This window comes from Thermobia domestica, chromosome 18 (assembly GCF_964235325.1).
Source record: "Thermobia domestica chromosome 18, izTheDome1.hap1.1, whole genome shotgun sequence".
Taxonomy (NCBI): Eukaryota; Metazoa; Arthropoda; class Insecta; order Zygentoma; family Lepismatidae; genus Thermobia; species Thermobia domestica.
In genome coordinates, this window is record NC_137471.1 from 25,166,911 (window position 1) to 25,193,363 (window position 26,453).

At 35.7% G+C, this 26,453-nt stretch overlaps 1 protein-coding gene across 2 annotated transcripts in view; it reads left to right on the forward strand.

The window, feature by feature from the left end:
• The first annotated feature begins 540 nt into the window (after positions 1 to 540).
• Positions 541 to 26,453, forward strand: part of LOC145675925 (transcription factor Sp9-like) — a 259,760-nt gene continuing 233,847 nt past the window's right edge. Inside the window, exon 1 of one of the 2 annotated variants that reach the window (XM_081746729.1) lies at positions 541 to 756. In XM_081746729.1, the coding sequence (XP_081602855.1) occupies positions 709 to 756 (48 nt within the window). In that variant the 5' untranslated portion in view covers positions 541 to 708. The remainder of the gene's footprint in view (positions 757 to 26,453) is intronic. The other variant, XM_081746732.1, reaches the window with a different exon arrangement.

Sequence of the window (26,453 nt, forward strand, 5' to 3'; positions counted from 1 at the left end):
TCATTTCTGCATACGCTCTAGTGGGTACGTAATATGGAGGCATTTTCTTTTCTTTCTGGTTATTTTTTTTTTAATGTACATAAGTACCTAGCAGAAACCACGTGTAGCTTTGTGGTAGGATGTTAAATCAGGTTAAAGTAGGCACAAAAAAACATTTGAAAAGAACGGTACTGAACGTAGTAACTCCCCGTTCCGCCCTATTCCAACTGTGAAAGGGTGGAGTTGGGACAGTGATATGGGCAAAGAGGTAAAGGGAGGGGGGATATAGAAAGAGTTATACATTAAGAGACGAGTGTTCAAGCACATATGAAAACGAAAAGAAATAAAAAAAAAATACTTCAGACAAAATAGAAGCAGCTTACGTGTTAGCCAATGGCAAGACCGCGGAGGCGGGTCAAACATGCGAACATTAGCATTACGTCGGCCATAAAAGGAAATTTGATCAGGTGGGCGGAGGGGGAAGCGTGTATGAGGGGAGTGGCGTCTCAGACGCTTTATTGTCTGAAACCGTCACTAGAGTGCAGTGGTTAAGGTGTGTTGTGGGCTTGCTTGAGTGTTGTTCGAGTGGTGATATGTTTAGGCATCATTTTTATGAAAGTGTGTGTGTGAGATTCTTTGAGTGTGTGTGTGTGTGTATGTATGTGACCTACCCCCTGGGACGCTAAGGATCTCGTTTAGGGGGCGTTTACACATTCTTCTTTGTTCTCAATGAACTGCTCTTTCACAACGCCAACTAATTTGCAACAGCCAGCTAAGGTAATCAAATTGCACATTAATTAACGCCAATCGTTGAATCATTAATTTATTATTATTATTATTATTATTAGAAATATATTATAGACCACAGACAATCACAAGAATATACTAGGGGCAATTGCACACTTGATCACACTCTTAAATGACTTTAATGAACGTTTTTAGGATTCACTGGCAAATAAACTGACATAAGATAATCGTTAAAATTACAAGGAAACACTGTCAAATAAATTAACATAATATAACTGTTATATTACAGTGAATTTTAATTAAATTCAACAACTGCCAAATGTTTGATTACAAAAAAAAAAAAAGGTAAATTAAAGTGTATCAATAATATAATGACTCACTTCTAAATGTTCTGCTATAAAATGGCTGCAAAAATTTAATAGTAAATATTATTATTTGTAGCTGAAACATAAAATAAAAGAATACTTGTTTTAATTTTTAAACTACATTTCTCATCTTGGACTTTCTGGTCAGTCAGAAGGAAAATAACTAGACAACCTCAACTTCAGCCAATAGGATAAAAGAAGGAAACCAATTGTTGGGAATTTAGTGAGGTTGAGCTTATGGGCGCCCGAAGAAAATTTTCTAAGGGAGGGCTCAAATCCCTGGTTGCTATATTACGTTTGATATTTTTTATTTGTGTTAAGAAAATCTTAAGAAATGTAATAATACATTTTCGTGAGCCAAGAGGGTTGTGCCCCACCCTGCCCTCCTGTTCGGGCGCTTATGGTTGAGCTCCAACTTTCTATGTGGGTGCCCTTTTCTTCCATGGTCATTTCTGGTGTTTTTCTTTTTTTCTTTTTCTTTTCTTTCTTTTTTCTTTTTTTTTACAATGCACTAGAATATGTTAGTGTAATTACATAAAATTCAATTGAGATTCAAAACTGAAATCTTCAAGTTTTACGTCTTATGGTTATACTGGTTATGCTAAAGGAGACGGTGATGATGAGAAATTAATGAAATGATGGAATGAAGAAAGTGGGAGGAAACGGGAGAACCCCAAGAAATCCCACGCACACGGTGTTTGTCTACCACAAAGTTCACTTGACGCGAGCTGGGATCGAACCTGGGACCCCATGCACCAGAGGTGAATGCTCTACCACTAAGCGACCGCGGCCCCCGCAATTGAGATTCAAGTACACTTCATTGGTAGTATATAGATATGCTATCCAGTATATTGTATATATTTGCATAGTCAAATCATATACGTAAACATACAAATAATTTATAGGCATATACTATTGCGAATATTATTCATCAATGGAATGTTTATCTGTAAATTATCACAAATAATTAATTCGAATAACAAATCGAAAAATTTATTGGAAGAAAGCGAGTTAATATTCGATTTTTCAATTAAATGAATTGTGAAGTAATTATTTATTAGTGTAACAAATAGCCTATTTGTTTGAATGATATTTATAGCATTATTTACATACTTTTCCGTTTATGTTATGATTATTTATTTATTTACCAGTGGCGTTGCATGTTTATTCATTTATGTAGGGGAAACTGTTATTTATAATGCACTAATATTTCATTTAACTTATGATATTAACGCATTATTTTGTATTAATGCTTTATTCTTAATGCGTTATAATCTTTACTTAAAGAAAGGGATGCTTTCACAGATTCTAATAGACGATATTGCATTTTATTTACGTTTTTCTTGTTAGAAATTGAATACGATAATGTTTCTTGAATACGTTTTCTGTTATCCAGATAAAGCCAATACTGAGAGCTACCTGATACAAAGCCTTAACTGTTTAAGCCAACCAATAAGCTATCTGAACTTAGTTTGAAAGATGTTTGATTAATTAATCCCATTATTACTGGTTTCCAAAGAGAATCTCATGGATCTTTCCATTATTTTTAAAGTTTCTATTGTGACAGATACATTCCACTGAAGTCCAAGGGAATTTCGGTGAATACTTCCCTTATCCTAAAATTTTCTGTTATGACAGACACATCCCATTGAAATTCAAAGGAAATCCCGTGGATATTTCCATTATCCTTAAAGTTTCTATTGTGACAGATATATCCCATTAAAATCCAATTATAATCCCAACGATATTTACATTATCCCTAAAGTTTCTGTTCTGACAGATACATTCCACTGAAGTCCAAGGGAATTTCGGTGAATATTTCCGTTATCCTTAAATTTTCTGTTGTGACAGACACATTCCATTGAAATCCAAAGGAAATCCCATGGATATTTCCATCATCCCTAAAGTTTCTATTGTGACAGGTACATCCCACTGAAATCGAAGGGAAATCCTATGCATTTTTCCATTATCCTTAAAGTTCCTACTGTGACAGGTACATTCCATTGAAATCCAAAGGAAATCCTATGGATATTTCCATTATCTTTAAAGTTTCTACTGCGAGTTGAGTTTTGCGTCGCTATTCAATGCCGAGGCTATGAAAAATGGGACCTACTTTTAATGTTGGTTCCAAAGGAAGACTGGGTTCTAAATCCGCTGCAGCTGGCGGGTAAAGGGACTCAACACTCACAGAAGAGGCCGTTTCTCACCATAGTATCTCGCCCTCAAGATAGTTCATTGCAGGACCACGCCACCAATCGTTACGGTCGCCCTCCAGCTTCCACATTCAAACAATCTTAATAAATCTCCAGATCATACATTATATTTCTATTACGTAAGAGAAGGCATAACCTTCTGCAGTCAACCTCAATCCTGGGGAGGAATTCATGAGGTTTGGACCTCGCTTTAGATCCACTTACGAAACTAACTAAAGCTTTAAATTACAAACTAAAATAGAGTTCGCCCATGGGTATATGATCAGCGTGTTCTCTTTTGGCGCAGGAGACCCGTGTTTGACTTCCGATGAGAACTCATAAGTTCAGAATCCCATGTTAACGGATAAGTACATATCTCATCAGGCTTAATTAAAGTACTGCACGACTTTGTTTTTTTAAAATAATGGTAGAACAGTTATATTTTTTCCTGTTAGGTGGAAGATCCGGGTTCGGTCCCCATTGTGGAGTAGATTATATCACACGCTGAAGTGCCTAGAACATGTTGCGTTTAGAAAAGAAAATAGGCGTTGAACTCCAAAACACTAATAAAATGTGGACGTACAGTGGTTCACTGGGAGAGCACTCAGTTCTGGTGCTATGGATCCCTGGTACATTCCCAGACCATGTAAGTTTGTAATAATCAATATCATATCCATGAGTTTTTCCTTTGCCTCCTGCATTCTCATTCCATCGATTATTTTATAATTATTAACTTTAATTATTTATTATTAATTATTAACTCCTTTGTCCGAAAGTATAGTGTTGCCCACGAGACATAGTTTTGGGAATGTCTCGTCTCGAAAAAGTGTAGTGAAAATGCACTTTCGTCTCGAAAATTACGGTATATATTTGTGTGTGTTATTTGGAAAAGGTCTGTCTCGTCTCTAGAGGATACAGTAAACTCATGATTCTGCTCTTCGGACGAATTATCCGCGAACTTCTTACCTTTTAGCGACGATAAATTAAGGTATTAGAATAAAATGTTGTTTTAAGAAAAACATAGTGACAAAATGTTGTCTAAAAAAAGCTTCAATCAAAAATAAAGAAAAGGTGTTTTAACCCGATAAAAAAAATAAAAACAGTATTTTGTGCGTGTGAAGGTAAACCAACAAGCTTGTTAGTACAGAAACCTACTGTTTACTGAGCTATAATTACACGTGTACTATAAATAAGACTTGTTTGATAGCATTTTCATGTTCCCTTGTGTTCTTTTTGCGGATTATCCGCGGCTGCTACACTACCCGCTTCCATGGATAATCGGGAGCTATACAGCTTAACTTAATCAGCTCTTCCCTTGATGGATAAAATGTATATTTTGTGAATTCCTTAAAGTGATAGTCCCTAATTTTAGAAATGTAGAAACTCTTTTTCTAGTTGGATTAACCTCTTCATGAAATGGGGTTAATAGTCTAATAGGATATTAATTTACTATAAAAACTTTCTTGCTTAGAAACATCCACATTTTTCTATTTTCACTTTTATTTAGTTATTTATTTATTTCTGCTAAACATTTAATTTAGTAACTTGTTTGAATGTTTACTATCACAAGTTTCCTGGATCTAAGGAAGTGCCATCTATGCTTGTATGTATGTACTAACTTCTCATTAAAATCCGCACATATTAGTAACAAGAGGATTACCGTATAATAATTATAAGTTTAGAATTTTATCAACTCATGCCTTCCACGTGCAGATTAACAATAGCAGTGCATAAGGATATTGACTAAAAGTACATATTACGTTATGCATAAAATCAACCCTTACTTCAGGGTTCACGTGAGCAGATGGTTCTACCAAATAGAAAATTTATAGGTAAAATACAATGTGAAACATTTTTTGTGAAGGAATGAGAGTCTTAATACAAGTAATTGCTGTCAGTGCACATCATATTAAAATGAATTTTGAGTGATATTAAAAGTATTGTATATGTAAGTGTGCTCTTTCACTAACCCCGTCTCTGACACGGCTGCTCCCAACCGACGCACCTCCTCGCTACTGCTCGAGCCCCCCGGTTGCACTCCTTGCCCTGACTCGGTTAGATAGCATTCATGCTTTTGAGTGCCCACCCAGCACAAGTTGGTTCGTGTTTTATGCACTACAGTTTTTATGCCATACGCTCACACTGTATTTATACAGAGCCCTCCTGAAGTCAATCTGCAAGTAGTAATGGAGCTCCTCATTTAGAACATGCTTTGGTAAAAGAAATACAAAGTCGACCAACGCACTACAATTTAATAAATAATATATACTTTGGTCAGAATTCGATTTTTACTCTATACAAGAAGTTCCAAAGCTTGAATGAGTGGTGATCAAATACAAAGCTCTAACCTAACCTGCTCATATACCTAGGTAAAAAGTGTCAAAATTTGGTAGAACCGTCTGCTCGAGAAATGACTAAAAAACTTGCAGGGAGAGGTGGTACAGTGTAAGAACTCTCACCTCTGGTGCAAGAGGTCCTTGGTTCGTTCTCAAGTCACGTAAGAGTGGTAGAGAACACTGCTGGGGTTCTCCTTTCCCCCCATTTTTTATTGTATCAATTATTATTTTGTAATAATTCACTTTCGATTATCATTCGTCCAGTGTTCGAAGTGGAAAAAAAAGCAGAGGCGGTATGTTTCATTATGATTTTGACTCAACATACCTGTTATTTAAATATTGTCTTGATCACTGAAAAACCAGAGACGGTATGTCTTCATTACTGAAAAACCAGAGGCGGTATGGCATACCACCGCATTCCGTCTCACTTCGACCACTGCATCCGTCTCCTTTAGTCAACCGGGCATAACCGTGAACGTGTATTTTATTTAAAAACGTTTACACTATTGTAAGCTTCCCACTTTTACTTATTGTAAGCTTCGCATCCTCGCACAAATTGGTTTTGAGATACGTACATCAGGAAATGTAGAAGCCTGAGTCACCAAAGGCAGGAAAATGGAGACATGTGATTAATGAAGTTAATGATTATGAAAGAATTCGTGAAATGAGAATGTGGGAGTAAACAGGAGAATACCGGGAATACCCACGGACGCAATGTTCTCATTTTAGTGACTTTAGAGAAAGACCCACAACGCTGAACTTTACAGTAGCTGCAGATCGCCGAAATCAGAATGTCGCACGGATAGTAAAGGAAAGAAGCTTCAGAAAGGTGAGACACGTCGATCACATGAGTTTTTCAAGTGAGATGCATAAAGTTTTAGTAGGAAACCCTAGAAGACAGTGACTTTTGAATAAGTCTAGGTGAAGGTGTCAGAATGATATATAAGTAAGATGTGCAAGTAGGTAATAACAATGGGCTAGCTTGAGATAGGAAAACAAAAAAATGTTTTGTTTCTGCAGCGATAAGCCTTTGGATTCCTTCTCACATCGCACAGACATAACTTTAGACAGCTGGGACGTTCACGAGCTGTCTCAATCTTAAATGAGGTTTCCTGGGTCACAATTTTGTTGTAAATGTGAAATTCCAGTTGTCCGCCCTTCATTATGTACGAATAATCAGTTTATCAATTTACAGCTTTTATACTATGAATCATGTAATATTAAAACAGTGTTTCAGATCTAAAACTTAGCTAAACTAGTGTTGCTCACGAGAATCGAGAAATTCCTAGTCTCGTTTCAAAAATGAAACAAGAATTTTAATATTTCCCGTCTCGTCTCGAAAATGAGACAAGGATTGTAATGTTTCTAGTCTCGACTCGAAAATGAGACAAGTATTTTACTATTTTTTGTCTCGTCTCAAAAATAGGACAAATATTTTAATTTTCTCGTCTCGTCTCTAAAAATGAGACAAGAATTTTAATATTACTGGTCTCGTCTCGAAAATGAGACAAGGATTTAATTAAATGTTTTTCACCTCGTCTTGAATTTATAAAGATACTTCTCACCTCGTTTTCGAGATTTGAATTGATATATTATAGGCTATTGGATGGATAATTTTATATTACCTGACATACAACATTACATTGAAATACAAAATGTCTGACCAGGGGAAAACATAGCAACTAGGGGGCACCCGCCTTCTTGCCCCCCCCCTCCCTGATGTTGTAGCTGATATTCGAGCCTTTACTCTCATCTTAAGTGTATGCCATTGAGTGAATCAGTTAGTTAAAAAAAAAAAAAAAAACAAGAGAAAATCTGCATATTCTATCTGATAGAAAGATGTTATGACTTTGTTCCTGTTCTTGTTGTTGTACTAAACTCATTGAATTTGCTGAAAACAACACCTTTTGCGCATAATTTGTGTGTACCAGCTGTCAGCACGCTCGTATTATACAGGAACTGTATCGTTCCTTGAAGAGTGTTGTAAGCCACGCCCAGTCCGGCGCTCACATGTTCCGTATGAAAGTCTAGACAAGAAGGGAAGAAATAAATAAAGGGAAATAGAAAAGGCAGTCATTTCCTTTGCTCGTCATCATGTAGTGAAGGCAGGTGTTTTCGGTGATTCAAAAAAGGAGCCTTCTTCTTTGAGAGCTTATTTATAGATCCGAAAATCGTTCTCTAACGCAACGTGTGAACAAAGTCGCACTCTATCAATCATGTATTATGTTGTTTTTTACAAACTTGGATTCAGGACGTAGGGCGGGACAAAGTAAAGGAGTTATGAAATCGTTGCTCCCCCAAACTTAATATTCATAATTCTTTCAAGTGAGCCTCTGATGAAGAAGTTGTCTAATTGATGATCGAAATATTATGCTTCATAAAAAATGATATGAAGATTTTCAGTTTAGCATCCCGCAATTATACCTTGGGGCTATGGGAGACGACGATTAAGAGAACTGAATGATCGCAGAAAAATTGGTGTAATGAGATTGTGGGAGGAAACGGGAGTATCCCGAGAAAACCAACGGACACGATGTTGTCCACCACAAAATTACTTCTCCGGGGATCGAACCAGAGACTCCAAGCAGTAGACGTAGATGCTCTACCACTGAACCATCGTGTCCCCAATTTTATGTTTCGTATTCAAAATACAAAGCACATATGAATTAGGAATGGCCAGAACCGGTTCCTGGTGGAACCAGTTTTCGGGTCTGAACGGATCCGGTTCTAGAAGATCCGGTTCCGGAACCGGTTTTTCGGATCCAGGTCTGAACAGGTTCTTCGGATCCAGGTCTGGAACCGGTTCCCAAGATCCAGGTCTGGAACCGGGTTTTCGGATCCAGGTCTGGAACCGGTTCTGAAAACCGGATCTCCAAGAACTGGTTCGGCTGGAACCAAAACTTTGTGACCATCCCTACGCTAAACCCGAGCTGCTGGCAGACTGTGAACAGTGTGCTAGATGAAATGGTGGAAGCGACAGGCAGGCGCCCAGGCGGCGGCCGCTTGTCTCATTTGACTAAATAAACTGGATAACTGACAAACTCATTGGCTAAACAGGCAAACTGGCCAATTCATTTGGCTAAACACCCACTGGTGGACTAAATTTTTTTTTCTGGAGGCACAAGCGGGTCTGGGGGGAGGGACCAAACGCATGGTCCTCTTTGCAGTGTTTTGAAGATGAACTTTGTGCCTCATTTACGGGTCTTTGGGGACTTTCGGATCCAGGTCTGGAACCGGTTCCTAAGATCCGGTTCTGGAACCGGGTTTTCAGATCCAGATCTGGAACCGGTTCCTGAGATCCGGTTCTGAAACCGGGTTTTCGGATCCAGGTCTGGAACCGGCTCTGGAACCGGGTTTTCGGATCCAGGTCCGGAATCGGTTCCAGAATCGGTTCTGAAAACCGGATCTTTGTGGCCATCCCTAATATGAATAATCTGTTTGTTTTTAACAGTGATTCTTGACTCACTTTACGATGGAAGCGGAGATAAATCTTATCTTATCTCACCGCATAGACACACACACACACGCATGCGCGAGCACGAATGACACACACACAAAAGTTGCACTCAAACTACATAGCTCAAAGATAAATATTTCCCTAAGATTACATACACAGTAAACTGATTGGTTTCTTATCTGATCCTCGACGCATCTTTTTATGTGTTAACACTAGATCACCATCATCTGCGTAGGTATTCTGCCATAATTGGCAGACCACTTGCCACAACTGAGAAGCTTCCATACTCCACAGTCGTCCATTCATTGTAGTCTACTTCGCCCCCTCCCTCTTTCTCCTGTCACCATACCCTCTAGCACGTCCCTCATGATACAGTTCCTTAGCCAATGCTTCAACCAGTTTTTCTTCCTCCTCTTATTAATATCTAAAATTGTTCTTTACTTCGCCACTATTTCTAATACCTTCTCAGTCGTTTTCCATTCGACCCAGCTAATTCTCTCCTTTCTTCTCCACACCCACTTTTGGAAAACTTGTGGTCTTTCTTCATCATTTTTGCGTAATATCCATGTGCTTGCCCCATACAGTACAATCCACACGAAGCATTTTTATGAATCTTTTCTCAACTCTTTATTCAAGGTCCCACAAAAAAGACTTTTCTTCCTCAGACTTTGCGCTATATCCTATTCTCCCTTTGGTTTCACGCTCACACTTCATATCATCACTAACAGGGTGCGAAATCATTTGAAAATGGTGGGGGGGGAAGAAGTTCAGCGATCCACACTAATGCTTCGTGGAGCCTCCAAAAAATTGAAATATTAATGGATTATTATTATTATTATTATTATTAATAATAATAATAATAATAATAATAATAATAATGATAATAATAATAAATGTTCAAACTAGTGGTAGTTGTTATTTAAAAATACTTTAATGTTATTTATTCATTTAACCGTACACTTCAGTGCGTATGGTCCAGGGTTAGACTCTAGTGGGAGCACAGTACCCTTGTGTTTACCATTATATTGAAGATTACAATACATTCGCGAAAATAGTAGTAGAGATATATAAGTCAGAAATAATAGTCCCTGAGAACGGATGTCCTAACCAAGCATTAGAACTACTAACTTGAAGCGCTCCACCTGGCAAGCCATAGATCCTCATGAGCTGTAGAGTCAGAGTATAGTTTTTATTATTATTTATGAAATTCTCGTTTCTTCGCAACGTACGTAGTGTTTCAGTTTGGTCGTTCAGATATGCGGTCACCTTTGTAAGTCTAAATAATACTATGTATCTATATTGTATTATTAGCAAGAATATATTATTATAAATAATGATTTCAATACAAATACTTGATAGACAACAAAAAGCCGTGTTGCCTCACTGGTAGAGCGCTCTCCTCAGGTGCGTGGAATCATCGGCTGGATCCTAGCTTGCGCCAAATTCTGCTTGCGGTATACAAACAATTGTGTGGGGGTTTTCTCGGGGTCCTCTCGCTTCCTTCCATTATCCTAATCAACCATTATAATTCATCTCATCATGATCGTCTTCCTTAGCCGTGGTGAATATTCATAGGACGTTAAACTTTAGAAAATAAAAGCACAAACACTATAATACGATTGATTTGCTGATTTAAGTTTAATGACCCTTTTCAGCAGCGAGGCTATGAAATGTGGACTTACAGTTTAAGGTGAAATCCGAACCACTGTAATCGTTCAAATTTTTGTCCTGCGGCATCTGTGACTGTCGCGATACTTTTAAGTGTTGCAGCTGTAGATGACTTACTGAACACCTGGTAAAGTTCGCCTAACAAACATGCAAAGTTGTGAACAGCATTCACAACACCAAAAACTCTTTCAGAAACAAGATTAATTCGATGTGCCATGCAGTGTACGCTAATTAGGCACGGGTTGACATTTCTTCTAATTTGAGCAGCAACACCTTCGTTTCTCCCAGTAAACACTGCATCCCCGTCCGAACTAAATCCAACCAGTTTTTCTTTAAGATTAAAAATATCTATGCCATCTTCGGAAAATGCTTGAATAATTTTCTCTTTAAGGGATTTTTCATCGGCATTTTCTACAGGCACTAATTTATAAAAACGACAACAAGGTTTATTTTCTTCGTCCAAATATGTTCATATAACAGCAAGTGCTTATCCGCAAACCTGTTTGTAGGTTCGTCCACTGAAATTGAAGAACAATCTGTTTGTTTGAGAAATTTTACCAATTTTGCATGCAACTGGTACGCTAGAGAATAAAGGTCTTCATCTCGTCAACAACCGAAAAAGTTAAACACCTGATCCTTTTACAAATAAACTACGTTTTTTAAAACAGCATGCATTTAAAATTATTGTTTGTCTGAAAATTTTCTTTATAGACCTACTTATATTTTCCTATTAAGGTGTCCCCCCTTACAGATTTTGGTGAGGGGGAAAAGCAAGTGTAAAATTTTTGGTGGGGGGGAAATCCCTCCCGTCCCCCCCGGGATTTCGCACCCTGATCACTAATAATACTACCCAGGTATCGAAAACAAGTTACCTGCCCTATTTTCTCCCTTTAGGTTTGATACTGACTGCTTTCTCTGACTACTTCTATATGTGACAGTATATACGTTACAAACATTATAAAGTAATTACCTGTACTGAGAGGTCAGAAAATATGACCAGAGCTGGTGGGTGTCTAATGGTATAGTTGTGGTAAGAAGTCTAATAATAGAACTCTGGCTCATACGTCTTCTTTGTTATCCGGCATACCCAGCTTCCTTGTTATCCGGTATATACAGCTTCTTTGTTACGCGACCTATCCGGATTCTTTGTTATCGGACAAATCCAGATTCTTTGTTATTCAGCCTATCTGAATTTGTTGATAATTCGACCTATCCGGTTCTTTTGTTATCCGGTGTATCCGGCTTTTTTGTTAATCTAACCTATCCGACTTCTTTGTTGTCCAGCCTATCCGACTTCTTTGTTTTCTACCCTAACCGGCTATCTTTGTTATCCGACCTGCCCTTTTGCCACTTTAGGCCGAATAGTCGATAATGTACTGAATTAAAACGACTAAGGTCGACGTTAGGCGTGAATTATTAAATCAGCTAAAGTGGACAATCACAAGAAATAGGTTAACGGCACATTGCATGTTTTATTCAGTTATCACCGGTACCAGTAGCATGTTAATATAACACAACCTTCTTGGAGGCGAGATATGATGAGGAATGCTAATGCTATGAAGGTTATCTTACATGGGTAGCACGCATCAACTGCTTTGAATTCAAGCCCCAATCGTGACTCGAAAACCATTTAAACAGTAGTCTCTGCCCTTTATAGCCTCGGTGTCTTACATAAGGCAATAAAACACAAAATATCAAACTCAAACGTTTCCATTTTTTTCAACTAGAAACAAATTTTATAAGAAATATAATTAACAGCACTGATACTTGACCATTTGTGATCATAAATAGAACTGAGTAAACAAACTTCCAAGTAAATTAGTTCTCAGACTTATCCTTAGTCTGTGATCAGAGTGTCTGGGTTTTGAAAGCAGGCTTCGCCACTGCATTGCCATTCACCTCGAGAAACCTTACACTTAAGCTTATACGTAATATACGTCGGAAGTTCTTTTCTCGACATTTTCCGATCATTTTTCCTTTTTTTACACTCGATACTTCCTGTCAGAAATAATCCCATCAATTTAGCGATCTTGTTGTCGCTGTCTACACTAGAAAAAAAAAAGCTCAGTTGTCACCCCCTCCCGCTCGCTTCTTTCTCCGGCAAACTTCTCTGTCACGTACAAAGATTGCTAAAACCTCAATAGCCGGCCCTCTTCGACCCTGATAATGTAATTTTCTAGGGCGATAGACAAAAGAGAGCGCTTCCTCAGACGGAAATGTGGACGGACAACTGCAACAAAAACCTCTTTTCTTTACTTCGCCAATCTGTGTATGTCGGCTGGTCTTTATACCTTTTGTTACAGAGGATTTTTGAGGTGCATTTTCTGGTGAATTGGACAAAGAGCAACGAGCCTCCTGCTGATGGTTTTATGTAACACTTAACGCACAGAGTTTTGCAGTTGTGCATGGCGTAGTGAGCAAACATGTGAACTCATGAAAGAAATGCAGTTTTCCTTTCGATTCTCTTTGACAGTGGTGCCAACCAGACATAGTAAGCTCTAAATTTTAATGAAAATTCCTCTCGTCTCGTAAATTTTTATAAAACTCTTGTCTCCATTCTCGAAAAATTCTTCCTTGTTTAGGAATTGGGATTAGGAATTAAATTTTTGGACATTCAACATCCATACACTTTTGAATCCGTCACAAAAGAATAGGAAGAGAAACTGATTAGGACACTGGTTAAGACGAAGCTGTATCATGAGGGACGTGCTAGATAGTATGGTGGAAGGAAAAATAGGGAGGGGTGAATAAAACCAAAATTGATGGCTAATATCAAAACAGAAAATCGTACGTGAGGAGGTAAGAGTTTAGCGGAAGACCGTGGTCTAATGGTTAGAGTTAGTGATGAGTGCAAGAGTCTTGGTCTTGCAGTTTGTGCAAGAATCTTGCATGCAAGACCAAGACCAAGACCAGGAATCCCGATGCAAGACCAAGACTAAGACCAAGAAATGCAAGACCAAGACCAAGACCAGACAAGAAAACCTTTATCTACTCGTTTTATCTTGTGGACAACGCTAGATGACAGTTACAATTTCACTTCGCCATCTTGAGGTCCTTGGTTCGAATATTGTGGCCATCTATTGTGACTGAATGCTTTTCTTCAGCCCTACCAGATGAAATCTGAGAATAGTAGCGTTTGTATAGACTTTTGTTTCAGTAAAGCCTTTCTCCGTGTTTAATTGTTTATATATTCTATCCAGTGTGAAGTGATCTATAACTGTTTCACGAGCGTTTAATATTTATTTATTTACATAAATAAATTAGTAAATAACGTACATTTGACAAGGTTTTTCTGCATCAAATACATAGACCCAGTTGCAGTATAAGGGTCAGAACAAATTATACTTTGAAAACAAATATTCGAGTGCCTATTACAGTGGCAGGAAATTTGGTACTGCTTAAGTCATTGTGTAGATGTGAAGTCGTTTTCCTAACCTCAGTGGGTACTACTGAGGAAAAAAAGTGTTATATAAGTCTACCGCAGTTACATAAAGATCTTTTGGATGTTAAACCTAAAAGGTTGGCAACTTGTCTTCATAAAATGTTAACATCTTTGTTACTCAGTCTCCTTTGTAGCCGGTCGCTGGTTATTGGACCATTGAATTCCCTACGATCACATATTAAAGCAAACCCAAATTTTAACCACAAATTTAACATGTCAGGTCATATCTATCTATATTGACAGTAAGGACAAAGGGGAAAGGGGAAAAAAAAAGAATAATGATCATATTGTATCGAGGAAATCTTGCAGAAGTCGGTCAGCTACCTTCAGCTGTCGAAAATTGATAACTATACCTCTCCACCTCTTATTACATGTAGCTATAAAGAACACCGTTAACTAGATACACACACACACACACACCAAAAAATCAGTGCTTCTGAAAAACATATTTGCTGTCTTTTAGTTAAAACAAGCTTGAAATAAAATTGCTTTTTAAATCTAGTTTTTTTTTTTTTTTTACCTAATTTTAGTATCTGATTTGAGAGATGAAAGTATTATTTTTACTTAATTTAAAGATAAATCTATTCTTTTACTTAATTTTACATATAACATTAAACTTTTTATCTAATTTTAGAGGTTAGTTTATCTGATTTGAGAGATAAAAGTATTGTTTTTATTTAATTTTAGAGATAAATCCATATTTTAATCTAATTTTACATATTATGTTAGACCTATACTTTAATCTAATTTTAAAGATAAAATTATTTTATCTGAATTGAGAAACAAGAGTATTATTTTTACTTAATTTTAGAGATAAATCTATTCTTTTATCTAATTTTACAGATAATGTTATATTTTTTATCTAATTTTAGGGATAAAGTTAGTTTATCTGATTAGAGAGATAAAAAGCATTGTTTTTGTTTCTATTTTAATTTTAGAAATAAATCCATTCTTTTATCTAATTTTATAGATAACATTATATTTTTATCTAATTTTAGAGATAAATCTATTCTTTTATCTAATTTTACAGATAACGTTATACTTTTAATTTAAGAGGCAAAATATTCTTTAAATTGATTTTAGGAATAACATTAATTTGTTTTAGTTATTGAAAAGAAATTTATAGTTTCTTTTATTTTGCAAAAAAAAGAAAGAAAAAGAAAAGAAAAATATTGTCTGGCAAAAAATAAGAGTGAAACTTGGTGTTAAGTACTCTAATTTCGATATTCAAATTATGAAAGTGACACATCATAATCTTGTATTCTAATTAGTTTCATGTGTTAAATTTAGTAATTGAACCACCCTTTTAAGGGTGGCCACAAGTAAGAAAGTAACACAACAATTCATTGTGACCTTTTTACAAAGTGCGGTTTAATTAAAATCCGAACTGTCCTATTTCTTACTTCATTTATTATCATAGTTTTAGATACATCTGTGCAAGCACGAAATATAAAATATTTTTGGAAGAAAATTAAATTATGATTTACCCTGTCATATTTAAACGCAATGTTGGTAGTTCGTTACATACCTACATTTTCTGATGAGACTGAAGAAAGAACCCCTAGAAAATTCTCAATTAGGATGACTGGGCGCAGGATTCGCACCCTAGTCCTCTAAAGACAACTTTTCGAGAATCTAGTCGTAACAAGATCTCGTGGACAGCACTATTCATTAGGCTTGTGCTCGTTATCAGTTATCAATTACCCGAGAACCAAGCTCACAGGTGAACATTATCATCCACGAACATTTGGTTAAGTCCATTCAACGTTAATCCCCTACCCGTTGCTGTATGATTGCTAAACAAATTCTAGGCTATCTGAAGACAATATCGGTAATTGATTTAGAATTATATCATTAATTAAAAAAAAACATTTGTTTACATCAGACAGTAAAGTATCATTAATAAAAACATTTGTTTACGTTAGACAGTAAACTATCATTAATAAAAACATTTGTTTAAGTTAGACAGTAAAGTATTTATTAATAAAAAAACATTTGTTTACGTTAGACAGTAAACTATCATTAATAAAAACATTTGTTCACATTAGACAGTAAACTATCATTAATAAAAGCATGTTTACGTTCGATAGTAAACTGCAAATGGTACCTTTTTTTTTGGGGGGGGGTTGTTAAAGACGGTCCATTTTGTCGCAAGGTCATTGTACAAAAATTCTACTTTTGTTAAAATTGTGCTTTTTTTTTTTTTTTAAGAGAATCCAATCTGAAAGAAAGAATGGAAGAAAACCTTGTCCTATTCCTGGTCCTAATCCACTTTCCTCAAGTACTCGGATGAAAGTAAAGCTTCCTTTAACACCGTTAAAAGAGTCTGAGAGAGATTTAGCTTCGGTTTTCTGTTTACATAAAAAAAAAGAGCGGATTAAAGAGATTATGTGTCTTTTCTGAATAGACAGCTTTTCTTTGCCCCATGAAAGGGAGAGATTGTCTATCGCAAAACAACACTAAAGGCCCAACCATTTGTAGGGTTTATGAACAAGAAGAGAACAGCAAGGAAATACGCTAAGCATTTTTGTTCAGATGTAAAATTTTTAAAACCTATAGATATGGCGAAAATAGAAGTTTTAACTTAATATTTTCACAATAGTGATAATAATTGAGGCCCCAAATATTTAATATTTACAGTGAAAGTTTAATGAAGGAAGTATTAATGCGAATTGGAGACATCAAGATTGGAGGACAGATCATTCACAAGATCAGATTTTCAGACGATACGGTTATTATAGCTAGAATCGAAGAAGGACTACAGGAGATGATTAACAAATTAGTTGACACTGGGAAATTATATGGAATGGAAATAAACATCGAAAAGTCGAAAGTCATAAGAATATCCCGTGGAAACACGCCCTTACTGATCAGAGTAGAACAAAGAGTACTTCAAAAGATCGATAATTTCAAGTATGTGGGAAGTATTTTGACAAAAGCCAAAGAGATCAGGTCAAGAATTGCCATATCCAAAAAAGCATTTAACAAGAAAAGATCGCTCTTAATTAGCAGGCTTAATATTGGACAAAGAAAAAAGTTGGTCAAGGGCTCCGTATATGGAGTATTAGACTGTGTGGTTCAGAGACTTGGACATTACGGAAGTTAGAGAAGAAATAGTTAGAAAGCTTCGAGATGTGGTGTTGGAGAAAAATGGAGAAGATAGAATACGAGCAGTAAACGAAGATGTTTTAAAACGGATAGGAGAGAAGAAGGCACTCTAGCCAGCATCGTTCGTGGAAGGACAATTGCATTTGACACATCTTGCAAAGAAAATGTCTTCTTCATATTGCTACAAAAGGAAAGGTGGAAGGAAAGCGAGGAATAGGAAGAAAAAGAACACAACTGATCAATGATTTGAAAAATAGAAGGAAATATTGGGAATCAAAAGAGGAAATTGAAGGTAGAGAAACATGGAAGAAACATTTTTCCAAACCCAAATCAAAAGAAAAAAATAGTAGTTCGAGGACCTCTCAACAGACACAATATTTAATACTAATACTAATGATAATATTAATTGGTCATTTTAAGAAATTGCAAATTCATATTTTAGGGAAAATTAAATTTGTATCGTTTTGAGATTTTATTGTAGTGAACAATCATTCAATTTATTAAAAATAGTATGTACTGTCACGTCCAAAATGATTGTAGCATATCAATAATTATGTTATTGTAGGCAGTGTTTCTTCCAGACATGTTTTTTTTTGGGGGGGAGCTTTGAGAGTGCCGCCCCGGAAAAGACAAAAATAATACATGTGTAATATAACAATAAATAGAATAGTACCAGCAGTGCCCTCCCAGAATATTAAATGTGCCCCCCCTGAACATTATGTCTGAAAGAAACACTGGTTGTAGTAATATAATTTGATAACAATTTCGCCAGGTATTTCGTATAATGTTAGTATGTGTATAATCGGCAAAGACCTGTATGTGGTAAATTTCATGCCAAAAGAGCAGTAAATAAGAACAATATAATGAAAACCAACTTTCTTATTCACTTAGCAACATTTTGTTTCATTCATTCTAATTTTTGTATTTTTTATAATTCTTTTCCTATGAAATTTACCACAATTATTCCGATTGTACACATAGGAACAGTATGAAAAGTATCCTGCATAATAATTCTCAAATTACATTCCCACAACAAAATAGTGCTAGATATACAACAATCATTTTGGACATGACTGTACCTCGCTGCGAGGGTTAAATGTCATTCTTAGTAGTATTATGTCACTGTTAGTTAATCTCACTGTTAGGTGTTATTGTTATTATATGTAAATATCTATTAGGAGTAGGCCTAAGTGAGTTGCCGTCTAGGAGCAGAGATGCAAGTGATCAGTCTCTTCTTGTTCATCTCAACCATAGGTTGGTGAGCAACATGGAATTTTTGAAACTTTTCTCTCTCTTGGGAGAGCTGTTTAATGTTTTGATAAGGCCTCTTCTTCGTAACTGCGTCTAGATATTCTATACTTGGTCTTCCTCTTCCTGGTTTTCCTTCTGCCTTTCCTTCTATCAACATGCTGATCGAATCGGAGTGCCGAATAAGATGGCCAAGCATGCTGTTTCTTCTTTCTACTATTATCTTCATGATCTGTCGTCCTTCACTAGCTTCCCTTAGTACGTCTTCATTCCTTTCCCTTTCGGTTCATGATATGCGCAGCATTCTGCACCGACACCACATTTCAAATGCTTCCAGCTTGGATATTTCAGCTTTTCTCAATGTCCACGTCCTTGATCCGTAAAGCGCCACGCTCAATACCAGTGTCTTAATAAATCATTTACGAACGTCCAACGAAACATTTCTTAATGTTAGTAGTCCTCTTTTCTTAATATATTTTCTTTTTATTTTGCTTAGGCCGATTTGACTACGATTTTTAGCACGACATTTTACCTAGGATTTTTTAAAAATCCTTCTTAGTAGAGAAATAACAGTACGTTCTACTTTCATTTTTCAATTATAACAGTAATAAAAAGTTCAAGTCACAGCACTAAATGTTCTCCCTCCAATTCCTTAAAACTAAATCATGTCGTACTGAGCAATTATTAATGAAACATTTTCTTCTGAAATAGAAACAAGATTACAAGAGGTTTTCGTAAAACTTCTCTCTAAAAGAAACTCAAAACCTCAAAATTGAACTATCTTTTTGTAGATTTTTCCATAAGAAATTACTTATGTCACACGTTAGGATTATTAATGACAGTTTAAAAAATAAAATAAAATATCTACAAAATCACATGTATTTGACAACACTGTCAACAACAAAAACTCATCCTAAGAGTAAATTACACCTTGTGGATATTCTCATGAAAGTTATTTATGCAACATTATGCACTGAAAAAAATCTAGGTAGTGTACGTAAAACGTAGGTTATATGCGTAAATCCTGTAGTTTTTGGACGTAACATCCTGCTGCGAACATATAACTGAAAACGTACATTTTAAAGTACTTTCCGTATAAGTGTTCCATCTAGTGAAGCAAAAGAAAGACCTGTATAAGTAAACTATAAGTGAAAGAAAGAACTGTATCTATAGGGTGACTCAAAAGTAGGTATACAGTATCATACTGATCAGCTCATTGCATTTTATATCATTTCTTATTGTTATCCTTCAGGTAGACTTAGTTTCTTTATTATTTGTTCTTAATGTGTGTTTACTTATATCTTAAGCTAGGAAGAGCTGAAGCAAAGAAACCCATACACTAAAATGTTATACTTGATCAATGCAGGGGTGTATACCTACTTTTGAGCCCTCCTGTAGTTGGTAAGGATGCCACACACACAGATAGACGTATATACTATAACATATAGCTAACGTATGTAATATACGGAAGACTTAGATGTCAGACTATCCTACAGCGGCATGGCGAAATATCTAAGCGGGGGAATTACAATACGTATGTAGCATGGATAACGTGTGCTGTGTACAGATTTCCGTAGTAAACTTAAGGGTTTCGTATATTTGTACAATATACGAAACCGCTGTCTGATCAATACCAGTATTCATCTAGTTATGGCACATGCTGATGTAAATGGTAGGAGAACAATAGAAAGAAATGCAGAGGTCTTATTAAACGCCTGCAGGGACATGGGTTTAGAAGTAAATGCAGAGAAGACTTAATACATAGAAGTTCGTCGGGATCGTAATACGTCAAATTTTGGATGTGTTAAAATTGGGTACTTTCAAATATCTAGGATCAGTATTAACAGACGAAAACCATATTCACGAAGAAATTAAATCTCGACTAAAAGCAGGAAATTCGTGTTATTATTCAGTTCAAAATTTCTTGTTGTCACGAATTCTGTCGAGGAATTCGAAACTTAAAATATATAAAACGATAATCGTTCCTGTTGTTCAGTATGGTTGTGAAACATGGTCTTTACTTTGAGGGAAGAACGTAGATTGAAAGTATTTGAGAACAAGATCCTGAGACGAATATTCGGACCCAAGAGGAACGGCAAACGGAAATGGCGAAAGCTTCATAACGAGGAACTATATAATTTATACGTTTACCAAACATTGTTAGGGCAGGCACGTAGCCAGGATTGCGTGAAGGGGGGTGTCCGTGACATGAAATACTGTGGTCATCACACCAGGGGCTCAATCATTCTAAACAATTTTACTGGAACATATATTAATTTGTTTAGCCAGGATTTCGTAACGTCGGGGGAAGGGGGGGGGAGTGACATGAAATTCTGAAGGCCCTGGAGCTTGATCAATCTAAACTACTTTACTATCAACATATTTTGGTTTGTAAGGATATGTTGGTAAGTATTTTAATAAACTATGAAGAAATCTCGAGTAAAATTTAAAAAAAAAGTATTGAAAAAGATTTTACAATATTTACATCCTTCCTATTCTTTATTCAAATATAAGAATTTTTCTTTCATTAGGCCTATGACCTCAACTATTATAAAAAGTACATATTCACTATTATAAAAAGCACATACTCAATAATGTCTTGTAAAATATTTTGCAATATCTGCGTTCCTTTTTCTGTTGAATCAAATGTTAACAGAACTTTCTTTCCACATATATATTTGTTTTTATTATTCCTTCAACTACTGTCTGTTTCAAATGACAGGTTAAAGGAGCAGTAGAAAATTGTTTTTGAAATAACATGTTTGACACTGCAAGGATGACGAAAAATTATGAAAAAAAAAAAAAAATGTCCACGCTGTTACACAACAGCACTATGCTTTCTGAACCTTGAAATCTCCCTGACTATTGTAGCAGAAACTCTGAGAATTCCGCAACTTTTCTAGGAATTTCAAATTCCCTGACTCTTCCAGGATATATCGCTCACCTCGCAACCAAGTATTGCAAGTAATACAAATCTCCTCATAAGAAAGAGTAACCAAAAGCTTCCTGTATTTTATTTTTAACGCTGATCCTTCTTTTTCTCATTTCATTTTTTTCATCCTTCTTTAATTTTTTTCATTTCTGGATTCCCCGGACCCCCTCCTTGGCTACGTACCTGGTTAGGGTGATGAAGTCTAGGAGGTTCAGGTGGGCAGGTCATGTAGCCAGGAAAAACTAGGCACAGATGGGAAGATAATATTAAGATGGATCTCGTAGAAATAGGAATACAAAATAGAAACTGAATCCAGTTGGCTAATGACAGAAGTCAATGGAGAGCTTTTGTGAACGCGGCATTGAAACTTCGGGTTCCATAGACTATAGAGTTAGTTAATTTGTTTATACCGCTGTACGGATAACGGATTTTTCTTAGTGTGTCGGAATATCAATGAAATATTAATAAAATCCCCAGTCTTTAGCGTGAAAATCGCCCGAGAAAACTCACTTCCAACAATAAAGTACCCCTTGTAGTTTTTATTAAAGACAAGTGAGTTGTGTCATAATATCAGGCTATTAATGAAATATGTATTGAGTTTAAAATTTGGTTGAGATATGTTGTACGATATGGCCTCTAAAGTGAATGTACATCAGGACGAACAGAGACGGACAGATGTAGAAAAATCTTTTTTTTTTTTTCGCTATCTATGGGCTATGAAATATGTAAATCCTTTGAAATCTCGTAAGCGACTGTTCTCACGATTACTGCACTTTCTTCTCTCTATTCGTCGTTCGAAAGTTACAAAAAAAAAAAAAAAAAAAAGAGTAAACTATTCAAAAGAAAACTCATGATTTAAAAAAAAAAATCTTTAGCGTCGGTGCATAAGCTTGGGAAGTTTAATTCTGTGTAAGAAAAGTGTTAGAAATATCTGTTCTGAAAATGTAATAAAATTCCAGAAACAAAATTAATTAAAATTTATAAACAAGCTAAAACTTTATTATTTTTTAAATCAATAAACTAAAACCTTTCTTTTATTGAGACTGTTAAAATACGAAGGTGAGAAGACTAAAGATGCTATCCAGAAGTGTCTTATTTCACACATTTGACACGACTTGACAGTAATGGAAGGTGGAATTCTATGAATATAGACGTGTTCTTACCGGGTGAAACCAACATCATTCACAAAACAGTCATTCGGGCTTTAATTTTCTAATCTAAACTCACATTAGGCTCTAACAGAATAGTTGAAGTTCAGAATAAAGTGTTTCCCGAACGAAGAATGAGATCTAAGCTGAGAATAAAATGTTTTCTCCGAACGTATATGAGATCTCATCTAAACTCAGAACAAAATGTTTCTTGAACGGAGAATGAGACCTAAGTTCAGAATAGTGTTTCCCAAACGAAGAAAGAGATATAACATGTAAGCTGAGAATAATGTTTTCCGAACGAATAATGAGATCTAATCTCAGAATAAAATGCTTCTCGAACGGGCAGTGAAACCGAAGTTCAGAATAAAGTGTTTCCCGAACGAAGAATGAGATCTAAGCTGAGAATAAAATATTTTCCGAACGAATAGGAGATCTAAACTCAGAATAAAATGTTTCTTGAACGGAGAATGAGACCTAAGTTCAGTATAAAGTGTTTCCCGAACGAAGAATGAGATTTAAACTCAAAATAAAATACTTCTTGACAGGCCTGCAACCAGCCACAGAGGTTTGTGGGGGCCAAGAATATGTTAAGGGGGGGCAAGTCATTAAAAGTTTTCTTACAAATAGCTAAAGTGTGTTTTTTGTATTAATAATAGTATTTTGTGTTAAGGTCTGGAGAGGCCACGAAAAGTTTAGGGGGCTAGGCCCCTCTAGCCCCCCTCTGGTTGCCAGCCTGCTTCTCAAACGGAGAATGAGACCTAAGTTCAGAATAAAGTGTTTCCGAAACGAAGAATGAGATCTAAGCTGAGAATAAAATGTTTCCCGAACGAATAATGAGATCTAAACTTAGAATAAAATGCTTCTCGAACGGAGAATGAGACCTAAGTTCAGAATAAAATGTTTCCCGAACGAAGACTGAAATCTAAGCTCAAAATAAAGTGTTTCTCGAAAGAAGAATGGCATCTAAGCTCAGAATAAAGTGTTTCTTGAGCGAAGAATGTGATGTAAACGAAATTATGTACAAAAATGAAAGTAGTATTATGTCTACGTTTTGAGTTATGGCACTTTATTTCCTAACTGACAGTTTGAATTTAGGCAACCAGAAATATACGTGACAAGATGTATAACTTTCAGACAGTAGATAAGATTTAGGCAACCAACAAGACTCTTGTGATGTGGGGGATCGCATAACTTAACCTTTGTTGGCAACAATACAGTGCAGGTTTCAGAGTCTAATGGACTGAACATAGGACTCTCAAATATGTATTTATTGTTGTAAAAGAACTTTCCTAACTGTGGAATCTACTACAAGAAAAAAACATTGTAAGCCTATTTGAATAAGAAAATAATAAAAAGCCTAAAAAGAGAGTTTCCGTTTGCACTTTCAAAAAAATCAGCTTTCTATGCAGAGAAAATCGTCATCCGCAAAAGCCAACTTTTTATGAGAAAAATCGCCATCCAAGAAAGCCGCCTTTTGTGGGGAAAATCGCCATCCCAAAAAATCGGCTTTAATGGGAAAAATCATCATCCAAGAACCTGCTTTTATGGAAAAAATCGCTATCCAAAAACACTTTTTTTTATGGAAAAAATCGTCATTCCAAAAAAGTTGGCTTTTTCTGGAGAGAAAATCGCCATTTTCCCAAAACAGTCTGCTTTCTAGCATCTGTAACTGACGGTTCAGAGAAATCAATTACTAATAGATTTAATCTCCTCTTAAACAATACATATTTTTTCATGTATTAATAAACAATTTATCAGCAGCGTGATAAATAGCGGAATAAAAACTATCAACTGCATCAGATTTTAACAACCAACGACATGCTTTCTAAAGCTACAAAAATTATTTTCTCAACGTTGTATAACCGTGAATTTTGAACTAGTGTTGTTCATGAGACCAAACCAGGCGAGAAATAATGTTTTCTCGTTCAGTTTCGTGAATTTTCTAGAATTCTCGTCTCGTCTCGTCTCAACTCTTGAACTATTTCTCGTTTCTTTTCGTAAATTTATGAAGAAAATTTATTTCCTGACTTTTTTTTAATCGCTAGAAGTTATCAGGATCCTTCCGCGTCACGATAGGTCCACGAATGGTTTGATGTAACAATATTTAAACTATATTTATTATTGGAGTATATTGTGTGATGATTTGGGTATCTTTAAAAATTGATAAATGCTCTTCATTGATTGTGTTCGTACAATCACTTTTATCTATTTATAGTTTTTATACTATGAATCATGAAACACTAAAAGTTAGAGATCTAGGACTTGGATTCACGAGATGCGAGAAATGTCTCGTCTCGTCACGAAAACGAGACGAGAATTGTTCGTGTTTCTTTTTTGTCTACGTCTCAAGTTCAAGGTTGGTTTAAAGGGACAAGTTTTGCCGATATGTGTCACTACGTTCTTCGTATCTCTCTCGTGTATTTTTTACCTTTCACAAAAATTCACGATTTTTCTTATAAATTTCAACCAAGAGACTTGAGATTTTTACAGAAGGAACTTCATAACCTATTGAAGGCAACAATCTGTGCCGATTTTTTATTTAAAATTTTCTTCATTGTTGAAGTGGCTTGGTTGTTGAAATGGATATCCAAACCTTTAATAATATAACTATTTCAACAATGAACAAAATTCCAAATAAAATAATCGGCACGGATTGTTGTCTTCAGTAGGTTATGAAGTTTCTTCTGTAAAAATTTGAAGTCTCTAAGTGGAAATTTGTAAGAGAAGTCGTGAATTTTCATGAAAGGTAAAAAAATACATGAGAGAGATATGCGAAGACTGTAATGACATCTACCGGCAAAGCTTGTCCCTTTACACCAACCTTAAGATTGTACTTCTCTCTCGAAACCGAGATTAGAATCGAGACACGACGAGAAAAATTCTTGTTTCACGGCCAACATTAGTTTGAACGTATCACTGTATTTCATATTTTATCTCAAGCTGTAGGTACACGTCTCATATATCCTAGGGCATGAAAATGGATACCAAAATTTAATGAAACAAGAACATTATGGTCTTTCATTGTTTGTTTGTATGTTTGTACGTATATTACAAAAAAATAGAAACAAAATATCATTGTAATGGAAAGGTATGTCGCTTGTGCTCTGATAACATACATAAGTAGTGTATTACAATGACAAGGAGGAAGGCTGCACGGTATTTGCAACTGTACTTGTAAGAAACAAAGATATAATGTATACTTTACTGGAGACACAAAGTCTGACACATGACCACATTTCAAGACCTCGTTACAACATATAAAATTCCAAGAAGAAAAAAAATTATAGTACAAAAAAAAAAAAAAATATAGAGCTAACAATTACATATTGTTCAATGACGTATATATTTGAAAATAGTAATTTTTTCAAATTACCTTGAAAATATTTTTTTTGTAACTTGGTAAATTAGTTATAATCTGTGCCTAATTACTAAAGTAATTTCAATTTCTTAGTTTTCTCGTTTTCCCCCCTCCCTCTTTGTCCCTCGTTATGCTTCTGAGCAACTCGTTTTCAATTTACAGAGGAAGTAAATCAGCAATTGTTTTCAGATAAGTATACAAGCTTTGTACATTTACTACATGTATAAGAAGCTAAGAAAGAAAGAAAATTAGTCCTCAATAAACCCATTAACATTTGAGGCTTAACTTGGGAGGTACGGCCTCCAGAAAAGGATTTTCCCTCTTTCTTTTCATTTTTTTAAGAAGTTTTTGATCACAAAGCAAAAATAAGATAGATATTTACTATGTCTATCAGAAAGAGAGACACAATGTCTGAAGAACTACTTGATGGATGACAATCAATTTTGGCCAGGGAGTACAGTGTCAACAGT